The sequence below is a fragment of the Ambystoma mexicanum genome, chromosome 2q (assembly GCF_040938575.1).
Source record: "Ambystoma mexicanum isolate Mex_15411 chromosome 2q, UKY_AmexF1_1, whole genome shotgun sequence".
NCBI classification, from domain to species: Eukaryota; Metazoa; Chordata; class Amphibia; order Caudata; family Ambystomatidae; genus Ambystoma; species Ambystoma mexicanum.
Window position 1 is genome coordinate 1,219,926,273 of NC_090924.1, and position 26,921 is coordinate 1,219,953,193.

A 26,921-nucleotide genomic window follows, 5' to 3' on the forward strand; every position below is an offset into this window, starting at 1 on the left:
CCCGTTCAAGGGGGCCAGGAACCCCACAAGGTGTGTGGGGGAGTTCATTTGGATCCCCTGTATTTGTGTAGGTGTGTATGTATATTTGTGTCTCTGTCTCTGACCAGATGTCTATGAGCCTCTGCCCTGTCCAAGTGGCTTTCTTTGATCCTTCAGGTGGTCCCTCAGAATCTGGCATTGAGAACAGCCTGGTGTACCAACACAAGATCCAGAAACTACAGGTACCAGTACGCGCCAGACTCCACAGAGACCTAGTATCAATTGTAGATCCTTAAAAGCAGCAATACCTAAAGAACTGGAAATAAAAATACCACAATGCACTTGGACCTATCGGACAAGACATGGCCCTTATCAGAAGGAACAGACTGGTCGCTCAAATGGGATTGCCTTTTAGGAGCCAAATGAGAAACCCAACACCCACCACAGGGCCCCCAGATCACTATTGGGGAAGAATGGAGAAACAGCAGCTTGATAGATGCCGGCGGGTAAATGTACATTAGTAGGGGAGACCAGAGGAACTAAAAAAACACATTTATACAGTGACGTATTTGATCCAAGTTTGGAAGGGAAAACAAATGATGTCAGAGCCCACAAGGCATACTGAAAGGAAATGGAGATGGAAAAGGGGACAGGGCCAAGGGCCTTTATGGAGACTTACTGAGGAAATTCAAGCCCACAAAGGGGTGGTAGGAGTGTGCATTAGCTTAGTTAGAGATTGGCCCAGGGAGGCAAATGACTCAGTACGCCAATGGGAGAAAAGGGCAAATGCTATAGAGGAGGTGAATGGCTATTAAAAGCCAACAGAGGTATTTGGAAGTGTGAGGTGTGTGGGTGAAGTTGGAGGAAGAGCAAGAGTCCAGAGAGGAGTTCAGCATGTGGAGAAGGATTTGGAGTCGACGTTTTGTTGTGTTTGGTGAGATTGTAGGTAATGTGTCTGGATTGAGAGAGTAGTACCTATTCTGGCTGTTTCTATGTAGGTAGGTGAATGTGTGAGCAACAGACGTACAACTTTTTGTTATGGGAAGTATAACTAGTAAGAAAGAAGAGGGGTTGGAGAAGGAGTTTTGTGAGAAGGACAATATATAGCTGGGTATAGTTTAGTGCACTATATCCTTGGGTAGGGTTTAGTGAGCAGTGAACAGATTGTTTTAATTTTTTTTTTATTATTACACAATATAGTTTGGTACAAACTTTTCATGAAAAAGAAAACAAATCATCAACATTCCATTTCATTTAGGTATGCTTTCAAAATCTTTATGTTGAAGCTATGCACTAAAAAGCAAATTCATATTTTCTTATTCTCAATTTATTTGAGAATTACTTCCATAAATTAGCATATATCAATTATAAGGGCTCGATGATTTGCAACAATGAGTTTGAACCACCATTCTTCTATTGTATCTGTTTTTTAGACTTTAGAGGAATTCCACTAAGATGTTTCTCCTCAGTAACCTCTTTTGTTGGTAAGACATTTAGCCGTATTCTCATAAATAGGTGTCTTAGTTTGGCACTCAGGAATTTGGCTAAATATGCTGGAATTTGACCAATGGCTCTTCTCTCGTACAATAGGGAAGTTGATCATTTGTATGTGGATTGCAGCTGTTGGGTGTTGATCCAATCCTGTGTTCTGGCATTTCATATTTGTCATAATTTAGACCATTTTACATTGACTTTCAAGTCATTCTGCTCATGTAATGGTCTAAAGCATTGATTTGCCGTTGTACCCCAATTTGTGTCTGGTCCATGTCCGCATATAGTATCCATGGCAGCAGTGTATTATTTATTTTTGGCTGAAAAGATCTGCTTTCCTTCAGGCTCTCCCTCATATCGTATTACAAAAATACTAAATACATAATATTTTTCAGCATTGCTCAATCATTAATTATTGTACAAAACTCATGATAATATTCAACTATGACAAATTCTTCTCATGCTTTTGTTTGAATTCTCAATAATATTCACAATTTTCAACATTGAATCTCCTGATATCTTGATAGGAGGTATGTAAGTATCCCTATCGGCTACTACACGTTTTGGGCTGTTTTAGCCCTTCTTCAGGTATATCTATCTCGAAAAGTTGGGTTCTGTGAGTGGGCCTGTCAACTGACAGTGTCCTTCAATTCTCTAATACAAATTATAGCATTAGCTGTGTGAGTCTAGAATGAGTAGACTTGAAGGACCCAGGTGTCTGTGTTTGGCCCTCCGAGTCCCTGGACATACTATTGTATTAGCTCTTATTGTTGGTTGTGTCCATATAAATATCCTAAGTTGGCGTGAGTCAAATTCCCTTACTGTTGTACTGGTGCCTTTTGGAGACATGATTCAGTAACTGTATTCATCTTATGTGTAGAATACCTCTGAGATCATGAGTATTCGAGTTTTCATATTCTAAACATAGCCGCTGTGTTCGTCTTCTAACTGTGTTGTGTCAAAAGCCGCAAGCTCTGTCTCTCATCACTTATCTCAATCAGTATGTTCAAGAGTTACGATTTCAATTATTCTCATGGAAGTGCCTATGACATGCATAGTGAATTAATTCCTCATTTTTGTTGTCAACCAAAATGTACAGTACACTGATATAAAGATAACTTTTTATGAAAAACGAATTGATGCAGTGAATATTTAAGATTTGGAAATAATTTGTTAGTTATTGTGTGTGCCCTTGTTTGTACCTCGTTCTTTTCGAGGTGCCTACTCTTCTTCCATAGTTCAGATCCGGTAGAATTGGTTTAACAGGGAGCACCCAGAAGTCAATTTAAGTAATATATTTACTTTTTATTAAAAGTTAAATAACGTGCTGAAATTGAGTGCACCTCTAAACCCCACTAATAGTCTCCCTCATATTGGACAGATAGATGTTAAATAATGCTTATGCCATAGGACAGCCCTGTTTCAGGCCCTTAAAGGTCTCAATTTTGCTTGTGAGACTGCCTTCCTTTGTTAGTCGCACTTGTATGGATGTCGCTGAATACAGTGCTTTTATCGCTTCTAGTAGGTCGTTTGGACATCTCCATAATTTGAGTTTGTTCCATAATGTTTCTCTGTTGATGCTGTTTCTTTGTTGATGCTGTCAACGGCTTATTCTAAGTCCACAAAGGCTGCATATATTTTGGATTTAGCCTTGAGTGCCTTTAGTTTTACCAGGTTTAACAGAAAGAGATTTAGATTACCACCACCTGCTTTTGTCTAGCCTGCTTGCCTCGGGTCTATTCTACCCACTTTTTTTGCCCATGTTTGAAGATGGCATAAGAGGATGTTGCCATCATTTTTCCCAGTATTCCCAGTAAAGCTATTGGACGATAATTCTGAGGTTGTTCTCTGTTTCCATTTTTGAAGATGAGAACAATGATTGCAGTTTTCCAGAATTCTGGTATTTTTTTGTTGGTTACAATGTTTGTAAACATGAGTATACAAAACTCTGCCCAAGCTTCAGGATTGAGTGTTAAGCTGGCGTTCGTAAGTCCATTGGGTCCTTGTGCACGTGATGAACTTAATTTTTTTTTTAATGATAGAATATCATCCTTATTGAATTCAATTGCCAATTCAAATGTATTTTCTTGTTTCACTTTGTTTAGATGTCTCATATCAGATCGAAGGATTCACTGTAGACTAATTAGCTCTTGATTGTGAATGTGCAATCAGGTAAACAAAGTTTTTTTTCATTTTAAGAACGACGTTCCTTGAAGCACGTTGGGCTACTAGCAGTCTTCAAGCTGAGATTTCGTCGATATTTCTCGGTAATTATTTCAATGTCTGAGGCTTTTAGCCTTAATCTGTTGCCACTATTCGAGATGTGCACAGGTGGCTTGTAGAAATCTTTGGTTAGTGGTTCATTCTGTTTCCATGCCAGGGCAAGCGGGTGATGGTCGCTTACTTGGTACAAGTTGATTGGTAGGGAGTCGATAAGGTCTCTCATATTTCTTGAGATGAAAAAATAATCAAGATGAACGATCTGAGTTGAACGTGTACAAGTTGGTCTGGCCCGGACATCTCCTTTAACTTGCCTGTTTAAAATGTAAAAATCACGAGCTTCTAATGCTTGAGTCCACAAGGCTGTTCTTTCCTTTTTCTCAGCACATTTAATCGCAAATCCCTCTCTATTTACACATTTGATGTTAAGGTCTCCAGCGATAATAAAAAGTGGGTCCTTGATTTGAATGTAAGGGCACATTGGGCCTCATTACGAGTTTGGAGGTAGCCATGCCCTTAACGAGGGCATGGCTACCCCCAAACCCAGGTCCGGGTCCCCTGAATGGGGACATACCAAGCCATTCTGACCTTGGAGGGCCTGCTAATTCCCCATTGAAGGAACCCAGACCGGTCGATCCCCATTCCCATTTGAGCCCCCATAGGGCTCAATTAGAATGGGGAGCATGCTAACAATGTGCCCGTTAATGACAGGCCCATTGTTAGCATGCAGGACCACTTGCAGGACCCACTAAGGACATCTGGCGTCCTTAGCGGGTCCCCCGAGCGGACCTCGTAATGATGCGGTAGGGGGTTAACGGCGCTGGCAGCTTTACCAGCACTGTTAACCCCCTACCACCAGGGTCGTAATGAGGGCCATTATTGTGTCCATTCTAACACTAACATTTCAGTGAATGGATTAAGATTTATTTTACTGACCACTGTTAGACCTTTGCCTACTTTGATTAGAGTCAAAAGACCAGAATAAGCTCAACCCCTTGAGCCCATGGAAGCCGGTTTTTAATGCACTTCAAATTCCTTGACTGTTTGTTTTTTTTTGCAACCACGTCTCTTGGAGACAAAAAATGTCATAGTCAGCAAGATTCATAGAGTCATGATTGAAAAGATGAAGAAATCCTCTGGTGTTCCAGCATGCCATTTTCATTTCCTTTAGCTTCCATAGTAATTGACACTATCTTGAGCTTGAGGTGGCCAAGGAGGTCACAAGCCAAGACCAATCCTGTTTTTGTTCTAAATCAGGAGTTTGTATAAGAGTTCCTTTTGTTTTGTTCGAGGCCGACGCGAGGAGACGGATTGTTACTAAGCGGAAGGGAATTACCCGGGACTTATGGAATAAGACGGAATTTGATGTGTATTCTATCAATGGAATAAGACGGAATTTGATGTGTACCCTATCAAGCCCTGTTTTGTTTTGAGAAAGGCTCTTGAGTAGCCGAAACACGTGTTAACAAGAATTAAAGGGCAAATAAGGAATAAAGGAGGTTTTTCTGAAAAATGTTTTCAATTAATAATTGTGGCGCAATTCTTGAGTGGCAGATTATCTATTCGTCATAGTCAGCAAGGTTCATAGAGTCATGATTGAAAAGATGAAGGAATCCTCTGGTGTTCCAGCATGCCATTTTCATTTCCTTTAGCGTCCATTGTAATTGACACTATCTTGAGCTTGAGGTGGCCAAGGAGGTCACAAGCCAAGACCAATCCTGTTTTTGTTCTAAATCAGGAGTTTGTATAAGAGTTCCTTTTGTTTTGTTTGGGGCATCGTTTATCATTTGAAAGGTCACACTTAGGGCCTCATTACACGGACGGCGGTAAGGGTTAACGGTCACCGTTAATGGTACCGGTGACCATTAACCCTTACCGCCTTACTACGAGGTCCCTTTGCGGGTTGGAGACTTTAACGCCTGCTTTTTGAAGGCGTTAAAAACCAACCCGCGAAGGGACCAGGGAGCTAATTACGGTACCGCAATTTGCGGTGCCGTAATTAGCACCTTCCCCATTCCCATTATGCCCTATGGGGCAAAAATGGGAATGGGGAAGGGCAATGGGGGAAGGGGGAATTACCGCCCCACCAACCTTGGAATAGGGCGGTAATTCCCCTTTCCTCCAAGACGGTGCTGGTATTTTACCAGCATGGACCAAGGTGCTAATAGCACCTTGGTCTACCGCCGTCCCTGTAATGAGGCCCTTAATCTTGGTATTTCACAACACAGAGATTCCTTTAAGGGGAGATTCCTCGAATCATAGATTATTTTATTGCGCTGGTTGCATTTGATCCTCTTGTTATCATTTCCACATTTTATTTGGCAGTCTGAAGTCAAGCGGTTCGTCTTTTGCAGCAAATTAATAGATGCATTAAGTGTTTTACTGATTTCAAACCCGTATGGTGGTAGATCTTGTGCCACCTTCATTAGTGCAGTTTGAACCAATGTTGAGTTCAGATGTAATATAACCCAGTCACTTCTGGTTTCATTTACAAATTGAATTGCACAATTCAGATGTCATCTGAGACAATATTGCACAATTTGGAACTGTAATGTAACAATTTCATAACGTTATTCAGTATTAGCCCATCTACACTCATTAGTAGTCTTTCGGTCACTACCATTTAACCTTATTTTTTGTAGGTTAACCTCAAGGAGTTATCTTTAATTCTTTACTTTTTTTGCTGACGTCAGGGTCATTGGATCTCTTCAACATGGTCTGAGATCTGGTATGTGTTGGGGCCAATAGTTTTTGTTCCAATGTTAGAAATTATACCTCTGCTGCATTTCTTATATTCTTTGGAAAAGGTGATCTTCTGCCAGCTGGGACGAGGATATCTCGGTTGCAGCAGATGTTAATATCACTTGTTTTCTTCTTTGGACTTAGACGCCTTGTCACTTCACATTCATTATGTGGATCGTCTTCAGGATCGTCTTCAGAATCGGTTATAGAATATGTTGTCAGGTCCATCAATGCCACCAAATCCGAGATATTTTCTGTGTCAGTCAATTCAGCAATTATATCATTGTTAGTTTATGAGCTTCTATTTGTTACCAATGCTGGCAAGATTATTCTAGATGAGATATTTTTGTTGATTTGTCTCTGATACCTTGGGTAACTTGGTTCGAGGATGTCGGCGGAGTCGACAAATTTCTTATGAAAGTGCAAGATCCATTTGATTTAACTTTAATTTTATTTGTTGCTTTTTGGTTTTTGGTTTTCTTTGGTAACTGTAAAATTGTTCTTCTTTTCTTCTGATCGAAAATGGGAAATATCTCGGTTGGTTCTCCAATTACTTGAGCAGTTTGGACTATTGCAATTATGGAGTTGAGTGTTGGCTGTACGGCCGTTAATGAGAAGGGAACTCCTGAGGGATCACTCATTACAACTGTATGGGCAGACATAGGCAATGATGAGTTTCTAGTAGGTTAATTGCCTTCTCTTTCTTTAGAGTTCATTTCGTCATCCCCCAGCTGAGCTTGCGTTTGGTCATGGGTAAATCGTTCCGTGGGTAAAACAGTATTCGTTTCCCTTGATGGAGATATAATAATTTCTTTGCTTGGTCGTTCTTCATGACAGTTGGACTGAGTCTGCAGGCGTGATTTGGTATAAGATGAAGGGATCCGATCTCGCTCTTGTGAGTTCCTCAGCCATTTTACGGATTCTAGAATGGCGTCCATCCTAATGCTTTTATCATTTGTTTCTCCCCTGCTTGAGTGAACATTCTAGCTTGCCATTGAGCAGACAAATCTGGGTCCTTATTTAGCCACCTCTGCAATCCGCTTTGAAAGATTCTAAAAATATCAATTTAGTATGTATTAACTCTAACAGCGTGGCTTGGTCTTTCACGGTCTCATTAAGGCCTTTAACTAACTTTTGTAAATAGATTCAATATTCATGGCAGATATTAGAATTATCTGCATTTGCGCAATGGTTGGTCTGGGATCCTGGAGTTTAAATGTGTCATGATAGAAATCCAATTTCCGCGATTCATTTATACCGGGGTTCAACATGGATGAAGCGCTGGAGGTAGAACTCAACGTTGAATGATGGAGCCGATATCTAGGTTTGTCAATTGTTTCTGCATGTTTGCAATCATCTGAGGAATGATCATCTCTATCCAATGGTTGTTCATGATCATCTTGAGCTGGCCAGACATATGGTGCTTTATGCTTTTCATAGTGCAGTTGAGTCATGGTATTTGGCTTGTTGCATTTGCTCTCTTTAATTTTGCTGATGGATGATTTTGTCCTCATTGAATCGTTGTTTCGAGAGTCACTGAGTTTTTTGACGTTCCATTGTCATCTTGATCTCTGCAATGTCTCTGCAAGGACAAACAAGCCATCATATTAGCTTGTTGCGTCACTTTATTGCAGAAATTGTTATTCTCACCAGTCAGTGTATTCACTGGATTTGTTAATTGGGTGTCTGTTTTAAAACACTGATACTCCTGTGATTTCAGGCCCTTGAATATCTCTTCTAGAAACGCACAGTCGTCCTCCTGGTGGGCTTTGACATTTGCATCAATGAGCCCTGTCGGAATTAACAAATGTCTGGTACTGGCATGTTCTCTCAAAATACACTGCTTTTTAAATGGTGTTCCTATTTAATCATTGTTGGTTGTAGCATTAATTTTCCCAGGAAGTCTCATTGTTCGAGCAAGTGTCAGGGAGGGTTGCTTATCAATCAAAGCCATACATGGAGTTAATACCTGGATTTGGAGGAGAGGAGGCATCACACTTTTTGCTGTCTTGCTCTGGCTAACTTCCACAAGTTTTATTGATGGCTCAGGAGATAGAAGAGGGAGTGGGGCGGGTTGAGTTGGCGTCTCCATGGTAGCAGTAATCATGTTATTGAGATTAACTTTTGTGCTCAGTTTGATAACTGGAGGGGAGGCTAGGTTGTAAGACTCTACGGGACTCACGACCGGCACAATAGTGTCTGACATGAGCATGGAGGCTAGCGTTGTGTTGCCAAGCAACGTTGCTCATATTTAAATCACATACTTCCACCGGCAGATGGATGCCACCCGCCTCTGCAAAGGCCCGCCGAGATAAGGCCCTGTTGGAACACCTGTTAGCGCACCGGAGCGCAAGATCGCTGAGTCCCACCGCCAGGCCCCACATAGGTAAGCGCTACCTGACCTGCGGATACCACCCTTAACACACACTCTGAAAACCGTCTCTATGCGTAGTCACTCATGTCCGGCTTCACCTACTCCCCTGTGACACTGTCTCTGCACCTAGTACCTAAGCACATTCTTCCTCAAACATTGTGACCAGTATCGATTGTACCAATAACTGTGATGTTCCATGCATGCTAGTTACTCCCATGTGAAGCTTTGCCACTTTCATGGCTTCTGTTACATATCGCTATGAAACAAGTATATTCCTTTTCTTGCCCACATGGCCTGAAGTAAAGCCCACTACCCCATGTAATGGCCGAACCGTATAGCTGTCTATGCAGCCTCTGCCTTAGTTCATGGGCTCACCATATGGTGACCGTAATCAACCTTTTCTGCAACCCTACTGCATGATAATTTGCATACTGTCGGTACTAGCCATTATGAGCCTTTTTACCTCATTATATGCCCCAGTGGCCTACTGTTTTGCCCTTTGCATTCTGCCTAACCTAGATGCCTACTCCTCTGTCCATTGTAATATTGCTGAGCGGCCTGTTATTTTCCTATAGCATCATATCGTTTGCCTATTGCATCCTGCCTAGCCTAGTGGCCTGTTATTAGCTGATTGCATCCTATTGTTTGCCTATTGCATCCTGCCTAGCCTAGTGACCTGCTGTGCTGCCCATTGCAATATTGCCTAGCAGCCGGTTGTTTTCCTTTTGCATCCTATCATTTGCCTATTGCATCCTGGCTAGCGTAGCGGCATGTTATTTGGCCATTGCATTCTATTTTTTGCCTATTGCATCCTGCCTATCCTAGTGGCCTACTGTTCTGCCCATTGTAATATTGCCTAGCGGCCGGTTATTTGCCTATTGCATCCTATCGTTTACCTATCGCATCCTGTCTGGCCTAGCGGCCTGTTGTCTGCCTATTGCACTTTACTGGGCCTAGCTGCCTAATACTTGTGTATTGTACTTTGCCTGCCCGTGAGACCTTCTGATTACCAACATTATCTTAACTACCCTAGTCTTACCTTTGCCTGCCACTTAGCCTCTGACAATGGCCACTTTAAGGAGAGTGACAAAATGGCCACCATCCTCCCACTATTCCATGCCATAACACCCTCTAATCTCCCATCTGCCCTGTTTCCCCAAGCACTACCGATTCCAGTCTACTCCCTTATAGAACTGCCGTTCTCACCTGCAGAATGGATTACCAGATTTGCTACCACACCACTGATTCCATGCCCCACCTACTTGAGAAATGCTAGACTTGGCTCTTCCTCCAGCCACAAGCCTAAGCCCCCCAGGACACCTACCTTACACACTATGGACAACAACCCGCAACCTCCCCCTCCCCATCCTGCGGCACCTACCAAATCAGTCAATGACCACAGACTCCCCACCACGTCCCTCGAACTTTCTCCTGGAGACCTGCCATCTAATATGACAATCAAGGGTGCTCTCATCAATGCATGTTCCTTAGTGGCGCACGCCCCCGACATTGCTGACCTGATCACATCCAACCACCTAGACTTCCTTGCAGTCACTGAAACGTGGCTACACTCGGCTGCTGGTCCCTCACTCTTGCTCGCCATCCCAGAAAATTATACTATTATCCTGGCAGATAGAAATTCTGGGAAAGGGGGGCGGTGTGGCTTTCATTGTGAAATCCAATCTGAACATCAGAGAAGTCTCTAATCCAGGTCTACCCTCAGCAGAACATTTATCAGTCAAACTCCCACCATCTAACACCGGCACTATACTACTTCACCTTATTTACCGTCCCCCAGGTGCCATTGCTACCTTTAAGGAGGACATTTCCGACATGCTAACATTAAACACCAAACCAGGCTCACAGATTATTCTATTAGGGGACCTTAACGTAGGCCTGCACAATCCTAACGACGCTAACACTACTCTGCTCAATGACACCATCACTTAACTAGGCTACACACAACATATTTACAAACCTACACACAGCAAAGGCAGAACTTTGGACTGGTTGGCCGATGCCAACTGTGACATTTCTCTTCTTAACATCACACCCTGCGCCTGGACCGACCACCATTGTACTACCTCCACCATACCTAAAGATTCTTATAAGGGTGTACCTATGAGCACTGCACCACAAGTTACATCCAGGAACAAACGTAATATCACCATAGAGAACCTAAGGCCACTTCATCACCCGATTACCAATATCCAGACCATCACTAACATAGACCCAACCTCCTTAGTCGACCTCTACAATAACACCTTGGAAAAAGCCCTAAAAAAAATTGCAGCGCTAAAACTAAGGAAGGCTAAACACATCGCCCATTTGAACAAATTGTTCTCCGCAGAATTAAAAGCACTAAGGAACATCAAAAGATCTTCCGAAGCCAGCTGGAGTAAAGCCCCTTCTTCCTCCACCAAAGATAGATTCTCCACTGCAGCTGCCACTTACAAAGTTGCCATTATGAATGCTAAAAAAGAGATATTCAACACTAGAATTCAGAATGCCAAATCTGGCACAAAAGAGCTGTTCGCTATCCTAAGAGAATTGGAATCGCTAGTTCCACCCACGGATGACTGTACTAAGGACACAGCCTGGTGTGACAACATCCAGCAAGCCTTATCAAATAAAATAGCTCTCTTGCAAGCCAAAATAGAGGGCAAAAAAGCCAACCTCGCCCCTAAAGACCACTCTCGTAACATAACTAGCACTCATCAACCAGACTGTCCCTCTTTCCAATTCTCCCCAGTAACGGTGGATGAAGTAGTTAACATAACTTTATAACTGTCAAGGTGATTTGTTATCAAGAATGGCGCTAAAGACTTAGCTCCCTTTATCGCTACCTTTATTTATTCATCATTTAAGAACTCCTCTATCCCAAACAACCTTAAAGAAGCGTGGGTCCTGCCACTACTCAAAAAACCTAATCTAGACCCTAATATACCGACCAACTATAGACCCATTACGACTGTCCCATTTCTCCTGAAAATATTAGACAGAGTAGCATACCTCCAAATACAACAACATTTGGAAGACAACAACCTCCTAGGTCTGTGACAATCCGGCTTTCGACCCAGGCATGGGACGGAAACAGCCCTCCTGGACCTAAAAATCCAAATGGATGAAGCTAAAGACAAGGGCAAGTTGGCCATCCTGCTCTTTTTGGACTTGTCAGCAGCCTTCGACCTGGTTGACGATCAAATTCTGACTAAACACCTCTCCTCGGCTGCCGCATTCTCCCAGAATGCCACCAACTGGATTTAATCCTTCTTTTCCAATAGAACAACTAGGGTCTTCACCCCATCGGCCGCGGCTGACCCAGTCCCCATCCAATGCGGAGTCCCCCAAGGGTCTTGTGTCTCGCCTACGCTTTACAACATCTTCACTAAGCTCCTCTTTGACCGTCTTCATGATCAGGGTGTCACATACACGAATTACGATGATGATACCCAGGTCCTCATTACCCTCACCGGTTGCTATGAGAATGATGTTGCAAAACTAAATGAAATCTACATTGAAATCCAGCCCTGGATGGCTACTCATAGCCTCTGTTTAAATGACGACAATACGGAACTGCTGATCGTGGGATCTCAGGCCCGTTTTCATAAACTCAACCCCATTATCAGCCCTTCACTATTGACGACAACATTATAAAAGCCCGGTGCGAGTCAAGGGCGGTGCTTCGTTTTATACTCACACGGTTTTGCTGCTGTGGCTCTGGTCAGGACTACAGACCATTGGAGTGTGAGCCACGGCGTTTCTTTTTCTTCTGTGCTAATTTGGAACTTTAAGCTGGTGGGACCGCAGTACCGAAGCTTATTCAACAGATAGGGAGCCTTTCTCCTTTAAGGCTCCCCTAGCAGCAGGCCACGCCCCCTGGAGCCAGGAAGTAAAACGAAGAGTCCTGTGCCCTTGCGGCGTGAAGCCCGGTGCGAGTCAAGGGCGGTGCTTCGTTTTATACTCACGCTGTTTTGCTGCTGTGGCTCTGGTCAGGACTACAGACCATTGGAGTGTGAGCCACAGTGTTTCCTTTTCTTCTGTGCTAATTTGGAACTTTAAGCTGGTGGGACCGCAGTACCGAAGCTTATTCAACAGATAGGGAGCCTTTCTCCTTTAAGGCTTCCCTAGCAGCAGGCCACGCCCCCTGGAGCCAGGAAGTAAAACGAAGAGTCCTGTGCCCTTGCGGCGTGAAGCCCGGTGCGAGTCAAGGGCGGTGCTTCGTTTTATACTCACGCTGTTTTGCTGCTGTTTGGCTCTGGAGGGCTGCAGAGAGTGCTATCATCGTTGCTGGCCCAGGAAAGGGAAGGAGCTCGCACAGAAGGTAACCAGCGGCGGCCTTTTGTATTAAACAGCTAGCGCCTTACAATCTTTACAGTTGATGAACTCCTTAATTGGTAGGAAGTAAAATAAAAACACTGTGAGGTAAACCCGCATTATTCCCTGTTTATACCCCCTGCTGAGCACACTGAACATCTTGGTTGCTGTGGTTACGACAAGACAGCTGCAGCACTTATAGCTCAGTGAGCCAATTAGAACTTGGCTGGAGCGTCTACTCAGCATTTGAAATTTGAGTAAAACTCGACTTGGTTGTCAAGGAAAGGAGTCCGCTCTTGTGTACGGGGGTTTGAGCAAGGTTCAGCGGGAGTTCTGGGAGGCAACTGTGGGCCGTTGGCCTTTGAACCTCTCGGACCTTTGCTGTTGGAGAACCCTCATGCAGGAAGTAATTACGGGCTCACTCTCGCAAACGGACACTCTGCTTAAAAACCCGTGCGGTGACTGTGGGCTCGTAGCCTTTGAGATGTACGGGCTTTACGCCCATGGAAGAGTGTGCCACTATATAACAGGTTCAAAGCCAGATATTAATAAGCCAATGAAGTTACGTAGCAATCCGCTCCAGGATGATCCCCCAAGCCCTGGAATGGGAGGAGCCCAAAACGATAAGTAGCCCCCCAATTCATGGTCCTAGGGGGTTACAGGAAGTAAATAGGAAGGACCAGGCCTCGGGGGAAGGGCCCATCAGACCCAGGTTCAAGTGCATGTAAATTCCCTCTCCCCCGTCCCCACTCCAGTGAGATGTGTGGGGGTACAGGAAGCTGAATCCACCCTGGCAGAAAATTGGAAAAAGGGGTTGGAATATACAATAACTACAACTAAAATCCAAAAGAAAATTGAGGAGCATTTTGGAGAAAAAAAACTGTCACATGAAAGAACAACTACAGAGACACTGCTTCGACCCCAAGCCCAACCAGAAGCTACAACGTTTCAAAAGAACCCATCAAGTCCTTTTTGGACCTGGATATAAGCTCTCCCACATTGAGGAAACTGGATTTGTCAGGTATAGATAACACTCAAGAACCTGCTGGTTCAGTGCAGGAAGAACTACCTTCAGAAGGAATAACAGCTATAGACTCAAGTGAAATCCAGGTGGAAAATAGGGAAGAGGGAGGCCAGCCTAATGCTAACACACTGAGTGCACTAAATTATGTATTAAACTCTCTGGTCTCCGTCTTCGAACTTTTGAAAGCTGAAGTACAACTTCAATCTGGCTCTATAATGGAGCTGACAAAGGAAGTGGCCGCACTGGATGCCTCAGTAGTAGGCTGTTGTAATGCTGTCAACACAAATGTGCTGCTTAGACTACAGGAGATGCAGCTAGAGTCAGCTAAACAAGGGCTGGATACTTCAGCACTTCAGAGATCTATGGGAGCCTTAAACAAATTGGAAGAGACTGATAGATCTCTAAATCAAGCTGTATAATACCAACTTCAACTGTTCAATCAGAATCACGTAGAGCGGGCTGCGCTAGAGCAAAACAAGATAGACATACAACAAATGGATGATACACCCCTCTCAGAGTCGACTTTGGAAGAGTTCATGAGATTGGCCAATGTGGAAGAGGGTTTCCTAGATAAGATCCCAGTGGGAAAATCTCCCCCAGCAAAACAGAATGCCCAGCCGGAGGTCCTTGACATGGAGATTAAGGAAGCTTGTCCTCAAAGTATAAATCAAGGGGGGAAAAAATTCCGAAAAAGGGAAGCAAGAAGGCTGAAAAGACTCAAAGAAAAAGAAGTTCAAAAAAAGCGGGAGAAAAAATTAAAGAAACAATCGAAAACTAAATACAATACCTCAGAAACGAACTCATTCCTAAAGAAAGTTGGATCTCTTCATCCTTCGGTGGCAGAGGATGATCAAGAAATTATCGAACTAGAGCCACTGAATAGCTCCCAGAAAAAAAGGGGGGGCTCAAAGAGAAAAAATAATCAGGAAAGACCCCCTCAAGATGTCCAGGAAGCTGTTATGAAATCAGGTTCTAACATAATTAAGGTTATGCATAGTGTGTCATCAAGAGGCTCCCAGACGGTCAATATTTCAGATAAGTCAGAAGTGGCCCTAGGTTCAACAAATTTAAAGAAGGGCATTAAATTAGTTCCAATCTTTCTTAAAGCCAGACCAAAACAGGGGCCCAAACCACCCCAACTTAAGAATGGGCAAGTCATAGAATCCAAAATTAATGTGAAAATCGCTCCAATTTTCCTAAAAAAAACCTCCAGCCTTAACTGTAATGAAATCTAAACCTGTAATGGTGGAAATAAAATTGGGTGATGGTAAATTTAGGAGTTTGGGTGACTCTATCGTGGTCTCAGATGAGCTTAGCTTGTCGGAAGAAAGTGTGACCTTAACCCATGGGCCAACTGGGTCACTTGAACAAATGTCTGCGCAGGAAGGGGATAAAACCATCATGGGCTCACCTTATGCGATGCCGATCATCTGGCTATCCCCAACTTCAAAGAAGTACGTAAAATTTTTAAATCGAGGGACCATCCTCACACTCCTGAAAAAAGTGCCAAGTCTGTTCTTGATTAACAGGCAAGATATAGAATCAGTAAGATTCCCAGACCCAAACAATTTATTGTTGGCGGAAGTTGGCTGCGCCTCCACAGAAGTGTTCCAGGCAATTGTAGGTGCAAAACTGGAACTTAAGAATCTGGACTTGCTGGTACTAAGAAGCCTACTGAAATCCCAACAGTCTTTGAATATGGCAGGAAGAAAGAACGATTATAGTAGTGAAGGGGCTAATAAACTGCCAATGGAAATCACAAAGCCCATGGGCACAGTGGATCAGCCAAATGCCATCAGTAAGGAGGGTTCTCTAGCCCTACTACTGAGTATTATAACAGAGGTCTTTCAGAAACTGGGTCTAGGCACCCAGCATCTTTGAAAATGAAGGGTTAAGAGTTATCTGTTGGAATACCCGGGGGCCGCATAATTGTACATCAAGGACAATTAAGAACTATCTGTTTGATGTGGGAGATGTTATAATGTTACAGGAGACTTGGCTGGTAAACCCAATAGCAGTGGAAGGGTACTGTATAAACACCCAAGGGGCACTACAGGAAGCTAGAGGGAGGCCTAGTGGAGGGCTGCTCATTGCCTTTAAAAATTCGAAATTTAAGGATTTTGTCCCCCTTGAAGTGAACACCCAAGGGTTACAACTATGTAAAGCTACGCTCAGAAATGGGATATGTGATAGGGTAATGATATTTTGTAATATCTACTGGAATCCCTCAAGTATGTTGCTTACCTCATTTCTAGATGTATTAGCTAAGGCACTAGGAGATATGAAGTTAGCTTTTCCCATGGCGGATATAATCCTGGGGGGCGACCTAAACACACAATGCATTGACCTTCCAAGAAATCAGAAAATCATAACAGGGAAAAGAACCACGAGAAATGGCCATCTTTGGGTAGAGTGGTTAAATGTGTGGGGTTTGAAAATGACAAATGGTTGCCTTCCAGGAGACATACCGGCTAATCCGACTAGGATCCAGGGTTCTTCTGCATCAATCTTGGACTACCTCTTTCTATCTAGTGGCCATTTTGAACAGAGAGTACATCTAAATATAAAAGAGGGGGGGGGGAGTGATCACCTAAGGCTAGAACTTTTTTTTGCAGAGATTTCATCACAAGTGTTGCCACGCACTACACAGGGGTTAGCGGCCTGGAAAGGTAAAGTATGCCTACTTAAATATAAAGCAGGATGAGCGCTCCTTAATGAAAGGTTGTTAGCATTATCAGAAGAGGCACAAAAGGCAAATTGTTCACCGTCAGGCTTTATTAAATTCATCTGGCATATCTGCCCCCCGAACTTAAATAGGGGGGGGCGAAACAGCTTCATCGGCACGCTTATGACGAAGAGACGATGTTAAAGAAAAAAGATCTCAAAAGCAGGCTAAAACTAATAAAAAAAGATTCATCAGTTGGTAGAATGGAACAAGGACAGCAAATTAGACTACTCAAAATTATGTATAAACAATGGTCTGTGGCACGTAATGCAAAAAGGTTTCAACTGGATGGGGAGCACATTTTGGAGGTCCTAGGGAAAAGGGATACAAAAGGGTTTTGGGACATCATGCTTGATATGGAGGGGGAGAAAACAACCCAAATGTGTAACCTAGTCCCTGAGGATGACTGGATTAAATATCTAAACTTAGTATTCGGTCAACCGGTTAGAACAGCCTGTAATTATACCATTGAGGCAGATTGGAAGCTTGAATTCAACATCTCAGATATTGAAGATATTATCAGGAAGGCCTCCCCCTCGAAGGCAGCAAGGCTGGATGGTTTAACATATCAAGTTCTGAAGAGCAACCCGGTATTATGGGCAAAACTGTTAAACTGGCATTTTGAGGAGATTCTGTCTCAAAAACAATTCCCGCCGTCCTGGCGTACTGCCACAATTATCCCACTTTTCAAGGGGGGCGATAGGGAATTGGCAAAAAACTACCGTCTCATCGCCTTGTTGGATATTGACAGCAAGATTTTTATGAAAATCTTGCTGGGGGAATTGGAATTATCGGAAAACAAAGTCAGAATGCTCTCAGAATGCCAAACAGGTTTTAGGAGGGGACTTTCAACAGCAGTGAACGGTATGATACTAAATCTACTGAGTGAAAAAACACAGGTCAAAGGAGGAGAACAACTATATGGTGCCTGGGTAGATTTCTCAAGGGCCTTTGATCAAGTGGACAGAGGTAGGCTCTGGATGAAATTAAGAGCGAAAGGTATCCCAGAGGGGCTCTTGGCGATGCTCATCGAATTCCACAAAGATAATGACATCAGGGTGAGACTAGATGCCAAGGGCCATCTATCTGAACCAGTGAGAGTAAACTGGGGGGTTAGACAGGGTTGTCTTGGGCCCCGTTATTTTTCAATCTCTACATATCGGATATGGGGGATTTTCTAGCATCCTCTGCGTTGGCCAGCCCCACCATAAATGGTAAAAAAATACACTGGCTCGCTTACGCAGATGATGTGGTGGTTCTTGATAAAACAGCTATTGGTCTGCAACGATTACTAAATGGTATTCAAAAATATGCAGCTGAAAACAGGCTTTCATTGAACCCAATTAAATCTAAGGTGTTGGTCTTTAGGCAAAAGAACAAAAAAATCTCATATCCAAGGTGGTCAATGGGGGGTGAGTCGATTACCAGGGTGGAAGATTTGGTTTATCTGGGCTATAAAATCTATGCCATTCCGGCAATTTGCAAGGTAGAGTTAGATCTTGAAACAAAAATAAAACCCCTTGCGGCCCAGATGAAAAGAATCCTTTGGAAATTTGGTAAATTCTCGTTTATACCAGTGCTTAAGTTTTATCAGGCCAAAGTGATTCCCATTATGTTATACGGGCTAGAAGCGAACCCCCAGCTATGGAACACATCATGGCAAAAATGGGAAGGCCTAATCTGGAAATGTGCCCTGGGACTTCCCATGAGTCTCTCGATGGAGACCATCAGATTTGAATTGGGCCTCAGATCGCTACAATCAAAAGCAGGGTGGAAATTGATGATATTACATCAGCGTATTACGCTATCACAAGATCAATCCCTGTATACAGACATAAGACAACATCTGGAGGCAGGTAAATCTCAATATCTGGATAGGCTTGAGTCGCTCGTGCAAGAGTGGCAAGTGAATGTGGGCATTGAGCCCAAGCTTCTAGAGATAAATCCATTGAAGGCCAAAAAGAAATGGGAGGAAATGGATTGGATTAGGACCCTTGAGAAAATAAGATCAGGGCCACACCCAAACCCTCTCCAAATGATGGAAAGAAAGCTGGGCTTCCTGAGTAAATATCTAACCAAATTTCCAGATTATAGGGCAAGGAATAAATTCCTAAGATTAAGACTGAACACACTTCATACAGGGGAAGTCCTGGGGGCTCTATCTGTAACCCTATGTCAACTTTGTGCCAAGCCAGAAAATCAATCAATCAAGCATCTGATGATGGAATGCGAGGGCACAAGAGTCTTTAGGCAACAGTTTTTTGGGAGGTTTATGTCTGACTCGACATACTGGGCGAATGACAATTTATGGGAAAGCCTGATTGACGGTCAATCCAACCAAAAAACGATTGCCGTCATTAAGATGCTTGAAGCTTGTAACTTAGAACTGTAAAAGGTATGTTAGTGTAGGTATCTTTCTTAGATGAAATTAACTTTGTCTTAATTTTATATGGTGTTTATGTATTTGTGAAAGGTTATATTTTTGTAACCATATACAATAAAAAAAATTTAAAAAAGTCTCGAAAGAAGTCAAAACGTTGGGTGTCTACCTTGACTCCACACGCTGGCTTAAAAAACAAATAAACACCACTATCTCCTCCACTGCTTACACAAATAAACGTATTAATGCATTTTTTTCCATTAACAGCTGCCTCACTTTGGCAAGGGCGCTGATTCTGTCCAAACTGTATTACTGCAACACACTCTTTCTTGGCTCTACAAATCACAATCTGAATAGATTACAAGCTCTTCAGAACAACGCCTTCAGATGCACCCTCAATTTACCTTACCTCTAAACGTACCCTTGCACGGCCCACATATCCACCATCAGAAAGTAAGCTCACAGGCTCCCTATTCGTGACAGAATTAAATTACGGTTACTTGTCGTTACACATAAATGCCTCCCCTGGACAGCACATCAATATCTATCAGACAAATTTACAAGACAATGCTCCACCAGACCGACCAGATCCCCATACCTGCACCAACTGAACATTCCTAAATGTAACCTGAAAACAGTAGGGGAGCGAGTTTCCCTGTGCTAGCTGTGAAATGCTGGAACTCACTCCCTACGGACATCAGAGCTGACTCCTCCTTTTGGTCATTCAGAGCCAAGGTGAAGGATTTAATTTCCAACATTTGTAATTGTGTTGGTATGTTTAACCTTTTGTCTCAGCGCCACATTGTAACCTATGCAGTGCTACAAGTCTAATGCGCTCAGTTACCCCAGGGTTTGGTTGCGCTATGCAAATAAATAAACTAAACTGAACTGTGCACTCGCCCCCAATGGCACAATGTGGCCGCTTACCTCCAAATGATTTGTCGATGCAGCCGATGAAAGGTCATTTCTCAGCTTACCCTTTTGCCATGTGCAGTGGCCAGTGGTCGTCAACATCTTGTGGGTTTAATTGTGGATCCAGTTGTTGGGGAGGCTGTGATCACAATGCAAATACAATATTTATTTAGCTGCCTTTCGATATGCAACGGCAGTTCGTTTGTCTAAGATGTAAGCCACAGTCCACCGAACACTCTTAACGCACTCCGCACCGCTTCACTATGGAATGCTGCTTTTGAGTGCCGAGTCTGCCTCCAACAAAGAACAGAGCAAACAGACTCTGTGATGGCAGCAGTGATAGCACGTAGCAATTCTGTCTCCACCGAACACTCTGCACTGTATCACTGGGGCCAGTTCAGTGAGCAGGGAAGGCGGGAGTGGAGTGATAAGGTCAGGAGACAGAGTGTAGTAAGGCAGAGAGAGGGAATATCGTTATGAGTGTAAGGAATAGTGGAGAAAGGGTTACTGGGAGAAGAATACTTTAAAGGCTGAAATACAGTCATCGAGATGGTGGGCACATCCTACACCATATCAAGGTTGAAGGAAAGGGTAAGGTGAGACCACCCCTAGACTGGGAACCCCAATATTCTCTTTTTGTACAGATTGTGAGAGTTAGGAGTTGAAATCTTATCTGTATTGTAGCAGTGGCTCATTGAAAACCTGTCACACATGTCATTGACGGCACCGTCTCTCTCAAAACCTTTTGTCTGCAGCTTAATAAATTGAATATTTTCTGACCTATTTCTTCCGACCAAGACTGTGTTATGGGACAAGATGAAAGCATGTGAGTTAATGTTGCATTCACCTTTTTTTCACTCTCCAACAAGTATTGTCAGGTGACAATCCTCTCTGATGCATTCACACAGGAGACCAGTATGAAAGCAAGACAATTCACAGTGTACTATCTGTCATTTCCAAGCTAAGACCAACATACCATATTCCTCTCAGGTGGCTTAGGCAAAGCTCTTCCCTCAGTTCTATTTTCAAGACAATTTCTATGCCTGTCTGGTCTTTTCCAAATATTCACTCCCAGAGCATGTCATGGTTGTATATATGCCTGCGGATCAGATGCTCCTTTCTGGTCCTGCAGCATATATTTCATTTGGTTCTGTGTTGCTTGACAGCACACGAACATGAAGCTCTAGTGCCTACTCACACTACGTTATTTCATATCTTGCCCGCACTAGCTTGAAGAATAGAACTTTGTTTTTTTCTCCATCAGTTGGTCCCTTCATGCCAATCTGCCTCTTGACCATTGTTTCCATTCTTGGGGAGGTCTTGGAAGGTTGAGCAGTGAACTTTTTTTAATTGACAATCCTATAACACCTTCAGGAAGAGACGAAAAACCTACCTCTTCAACTGACACTTGACTTTGCAATGTGATTGTAATGTTTTTTCTGTTTTTCCCATTAATGTAACAAGCGCCTAGTTGCCTGCGTGCTTGGTGTGCCCTATAAATAAATAAATAAATTAATGACAAGGTCGACTGCATATAGGAGAACATATTTACCATTGTGAAGATCTTGAAATGCAATGTCAATCTTGTACTCACTATGGCCATTGGACCTCATTACGAGTTGTGCGGTCCAGTTAAAATGCGTTGGTAATTACTGCACATTACAGCTATGAGATGGAGGTAAATCTGCCACCTTTCTGCCAGGATTCGAGGGAATTACTTCTGCAGTAATTCCGCTGAAATCCACCATGGAGTCATATGGACTGCAAATTAATGGGAACTAACACTGTCACCACCACTTAAAATCCGGCTGTAAATCCGCTGGACCAAAATGGGTGTAACGGTAATTCCGCTGGACGGTATTCTGGCAGATTTACCTCCAGAATGCCGCCAAACTTGTGATGACTCCCCAATTTGAACATGGCCCATAGATTCCATGACTACTCACAAGCTCTGCAGTGGCAACGGTGGAATGCAGATGCACCAGATCAGGGTCTAGCAACTTTTCTATAGCCATCCTATGCTCTTCCTTCAGGTTCCCATGGCAACTCTAGCCACTCGGTCACTTTATGATCTTAAAATGAGGAAAGAAAGAAAAGCACTATTTCAGCAACTGTGCACAACACTGCTGTCTTTCAATCTCTGCACACCTTTAATGACTTCTGTTGGTAGCAGAGATTGCTTTTCATGTGGCATAGTTCACTCAAACGCCCTTCTTCTTGCAGTGACTCCTTTACCTATATACACTCGATTGAGTAACTAAAAACACGCACCTACACAATTAATCCAACTTCATAGTCCATTGTTCAGACATTTGGGTTATTGTATTTCTTTACAGTTGGAAATATGTTATTTTTATCCATCTAAATAGTGATACACCATGCTACATGCTCACGTGTCACAAGTCATGGTTCCATTTCTGTGATCCTGTGAAAGATGTAAAAGTTGTTATTTAAGTATGTGTGCATACACCTAAAGCAGATCTGTCTCCACCCTGTAGTTCATAGATGACATGCAACATGTTGTTGATAGTCCATTTGATGCTATAGTTTGTCCTGGTCATTTCTTGACACACTCTTTGTATGTTGCTGCCTTCAGGGGAAGCGTTGTGCTGGGGTATACTGAAGCAGAACTGTGCGTCAGAGGAACCGGATATCAGTTTATTCATGCCGCGGATATGATGTACTGCGCTGAGAATCATGTACGAAGTAAGTGAAATTAACATGAGTCTAAATCACGTTTATTATCCTGCATTTCGGTATTGATGTACATGAGTAAACTACTTAAAGATCAACATTTTATTTTTGCACCTGCAAGGACTAGGGGGCATCTCTAGGTTTTCATATATTTTGACACTGTTTTTGGTATAGGGTATAAACAATCACTGGACCATCATGATTTCGGTGACTGGCTTACACCCCGTTCCAGGAAAAATCAAAATTTCTTGAGGGAACCATGGACACATAAGCAAGGGGGTTGCTAGGTCTTGAAAAGATCTGGGGCTACGCTAATGTCGGGAATGTCGGGACCCGGGGTTAGCTATCCTTTTGGTTGTAGCCCCTAAGCGTATATCCGGGGCTACAACCAAAAGACTATAAAAGCTATAGCCCACTCAGCCCCCCCCCTTCTCCTCTCCAGCAACGCCTCTGCACACAAGTATTTGAAATATCGGTCCTCTCAGTACAGTCAAAAATATAGATTTTTAACATGAACCCCTTAGACTGTAGATGCCATAAAACTTCGAGTAAAGACACAGGAGGAATATGGGGAGGCAGGAGCCGGTTGTGTTGGTGATCTAGCTTGCATTGGTTCTGCCTGCCTCAATAGCAGTGTCACAGTCGACATGCATTCGTACCAGCATGTCCTAAACATAGGAATTGATTTAACAAGTGCAGGCAAACTTCATACTTCAGACTGGCTAAATAAGTAATTTAAATTATGGATTGAAATTTTACCCGGAAATGTGTACCCAAGGCAATTGACTTTCATCTATTCATGTATTTGAGGCACAGCTCAAAAGGCAAGTAATTACAATAAGGAAACGTTGCTAACGAACTACTCTCGTTGAAAAATTCACTTTAGTTTGTATTGGGACAGCGTTAATTGTGTTATCTTGGTACTGGTAGGTGTGATTTGATGATGGCGGTAAGCGGGAAAGGAAAATCTCTTAAAGGTAGAACATACACAATAAGCCATCTTGAAGTTATGATGCATTTATAGGGCTTATGAGGCATTTGGGTTTGCCAGGATGCCAAATACCTTTGCTCCCATTCAATTTAAGATACCTCAGCATATTTGTGGGTGCGTAATGGTTCAGTGTGTAAAGTATGCCTAATTGGAGGTCCTCAGCCTCTTCAGATAAACCTCACTATGAACATTCACCACACCATCTAGTACAAAATACATTTCTTTTCTTTTAACTCCAGGCCCACCAAAAGATCATTAGTGCATGGATTAAAACGGGGTGGGGGGAGGGGTGAGGAGAACAGATGCAAGGTGACCCAACCCAGCCTAAACCTAATCTGGTAAAAGAGCTGCATTACAATAATTAAAGTGTTGCTCCTGTTTGGAATTAAAGAAAGCCCTGTAAAAATGATCAGTTAAATAAAAACATAGAAGACAGTGTACCTTTGTAGCTGAAGATATTTGAAGACAATATGATAGACACCAAACGTATTGGTCATTTGAAGGCCGTCTCTCCCAGAATCTTACATGTTGTCGGAGGAACGGTTTCATGCCAGATAGGAACGGTTTCATGCCAGATAGGGTTTGGGCTTAGCGTTGGGCACTTGTCAGTTACATTATAGTACTATGTGAATGGCTGGGTGTATCAGTCACAAAGGGGGATGAGGGTGAGCTGCATCACCAGCGCCCCCATCCCCACCATTGTTTTAGCGATGCATTATTTTTCTTCATCCATTTCTGGACCATGTTTAATTAGAAATGTTTGATCCAACTAAGACTCAGGTTGGCACAAGGGCTTACAGTCTCATGGCTCATTGTTAATGTGTCGGTTTATTCAAATAGAAGGCAACAATCCTCAAAAACGTTACTTATTAGAAAGTCAAGCAGCTATAGTGCAATGGGTTCTTCTGCACCGGTGAAGGAGAATTGTTGTGCCCTACTCTCTAGCACTGGTGAAAGATTGAATGTTTGTGGGATCAAGCTGGGATCCACTTTTTGCCAGCTGTTCTTACTACACTAGAGGAATGTCTAGAATTATTTTGTAGTATTGGTCCTGAATTCAAGAACCAGCAATGAGGAATCCACTTTCAAAAGATCAATAGGAATTGTACTGAAGCCAAGGACCTTTTCAGGTTGTTGGGAGCAAAGGGTAACTAAAGACTTCATTCATAAACACACTTATTACCAGTCATCCTCCTGGAAAATCTGGTACACACACCTTATCTATCCAAAGGGCTACACACAAGAACTATAAGTCGCTGAGAGACATAATAAGAGAGAATAAGGGGCAATATTTCATTAAGTTGGCATTTACTATGGTGTGTTACTTGGACCACATGAATCAACTTTGACACCATTGTTATTTTATTTTGCAAAGTACGATCAGCATCCCTATTTCAATTGATACTTTTCAGATTTGGGATTGCTATTTTAGTGTTGTGGTCTGTTTATTTCCTTAAATCATTCTTATGCATTCATCTTTCCGATTTACTTTCACAGTATGCATTTCATCAAGGTCTTCAGAATGTAGGTCACTTCGATGTTAAAATTGCGTTTTATATTCCTAATTGAATAAGGCTACTAGGGCTTTCCAATATCTACCAATTCAGCGTCAAAAAGAAAGGTGTCTAGTTCCTTTGCTCATGAAAATATCAACATAAAGTGTATGGTCCCTTTGCCTCTTTTTTGCACACCATGTCCCCACCATCCATATCAGCCCTGTGAAGTCTAACTCACATTACAGTGTTCTATTTCCAACCAAGGGCTTTCTGAGCTTGGTATATTGCTCTGTCTGTAACTTTGATCTTGTGATAAAAGGACAGCAAACATTTGTGTTTGGTCGCCGTTTACTCATCTTCATTTATCATGCTTTCAATAATGTAACACATATGACTAGATGTAGAGTAGTGTACAGGAGTTTGTAACATAGAGTAAAAACACAAACGTGGAGCATCACAATGACAAATTGACTTCTGTCCTGTAGGAGTACAAGGATGGCCACTCAGCGATCACACTTCTACAAACAAAGAGCCAACACAATCATAAAGGTTTACATGTTCAGTCAAGAGATATACCTCAGTTGCCTTTTGTGGCAACGTGGAGCAAGGGAAGGCTATACCTTTAAGAGGGGTGTGAATGTGGTTAAGTAGCAACCCAAACAGCAAAGTAGAACAGTCCAAAATAAAGGAATCTCCAATGAAGGTTCTATAAATAGATATACTTTAATCAGACACACCATGAACAATACTAACTAACATGGAAACCCTGTTAAAACCCACCCCTGTAGAATAAACACAGAATATGCACAGATAGAATAGATGTAGCACTCTGGGTGATGAGACAAAGGGAGAAAGGCAATAAAAAAAGCACAATGTTCAAAAGGATATTTCCTCAAGTTGAAAAAGGGGTTTAAAATGACCTATCCATTCTCTAGGGTCCAAAGATGGGCCAGCGGGACAGATATTGGTCATGAGTGCCTTTGCAAATGTCTTGTTGGTTCAATGGTGTCGAACCCGGCTTCTGTGCGCTGATCGTGGTGTTGGGTCAAGTCGAGGATGCAGCCATCATGTCAGTCCAGCGGCAAGCTGGCATTGATTCGAACAGAAGGTAACTGCAGTCTCAAATCGTCTACTTATGCTATGTGACATGGGTGGTGCCTAGGTTCGTTCACAGTTCGGCGGCGGTGAGCTAGTACCAGGATGCAGGCGAGTGGATTCTATGTGGAGGGTCAAAGGTTTCTGTTCGGGGAAGGTCGATCAGTTTACAGGAGCGGCGATGAAGAAGCTGGTGTTTCAGACAGCAGTTTGAGCAAGGCAGCAGTACGTCGTGGTTCAAGCCAAGGCATCAATGTGCTTTTGCTGGCACAGTGCAGTGGCACACTGAGTCAAACAGTGGACGGCTGTTCAGAGAACAATGGGCACGAACAGGCAGCGTCAAAGGGTCCTACTAGATTGCTCGCTGTTGAGCGCACTTGAGTCATGGATCAGAGGGAGTCACGTCAAAAACAGGGGCCTCAGCTGTTCTGCCTTCCAGCTGTTGTGAGTGCCATTCCAGGGTATCAAGGGCCAATGTCAG

The 26,921-nt window shown here is 43.0% G+C and overlaps 1 protein-coding gene across 1 annotated transcript in view; it reads left to right on the plus strand.

Annotated features, from left to right (window-relative positions):
- Positions 1-26,921, plus strand: part of AHR (aryl hydrocarbon receptor) — a 723,464-nt gene that overhangs the window by 595,040 nt on the left and 101,503 nt on the right. Inside the window, exon 8 of the mRNA XM_069648615.1 lies at positions 22,761-22,870. Coding sequence (XP_069504716.1) covers positions 22,761-22,870 — 110 coding nt within the window. The remainder of the gene's footprint in view (positions 1-22,760; positions 22,871-26,921) is intronic.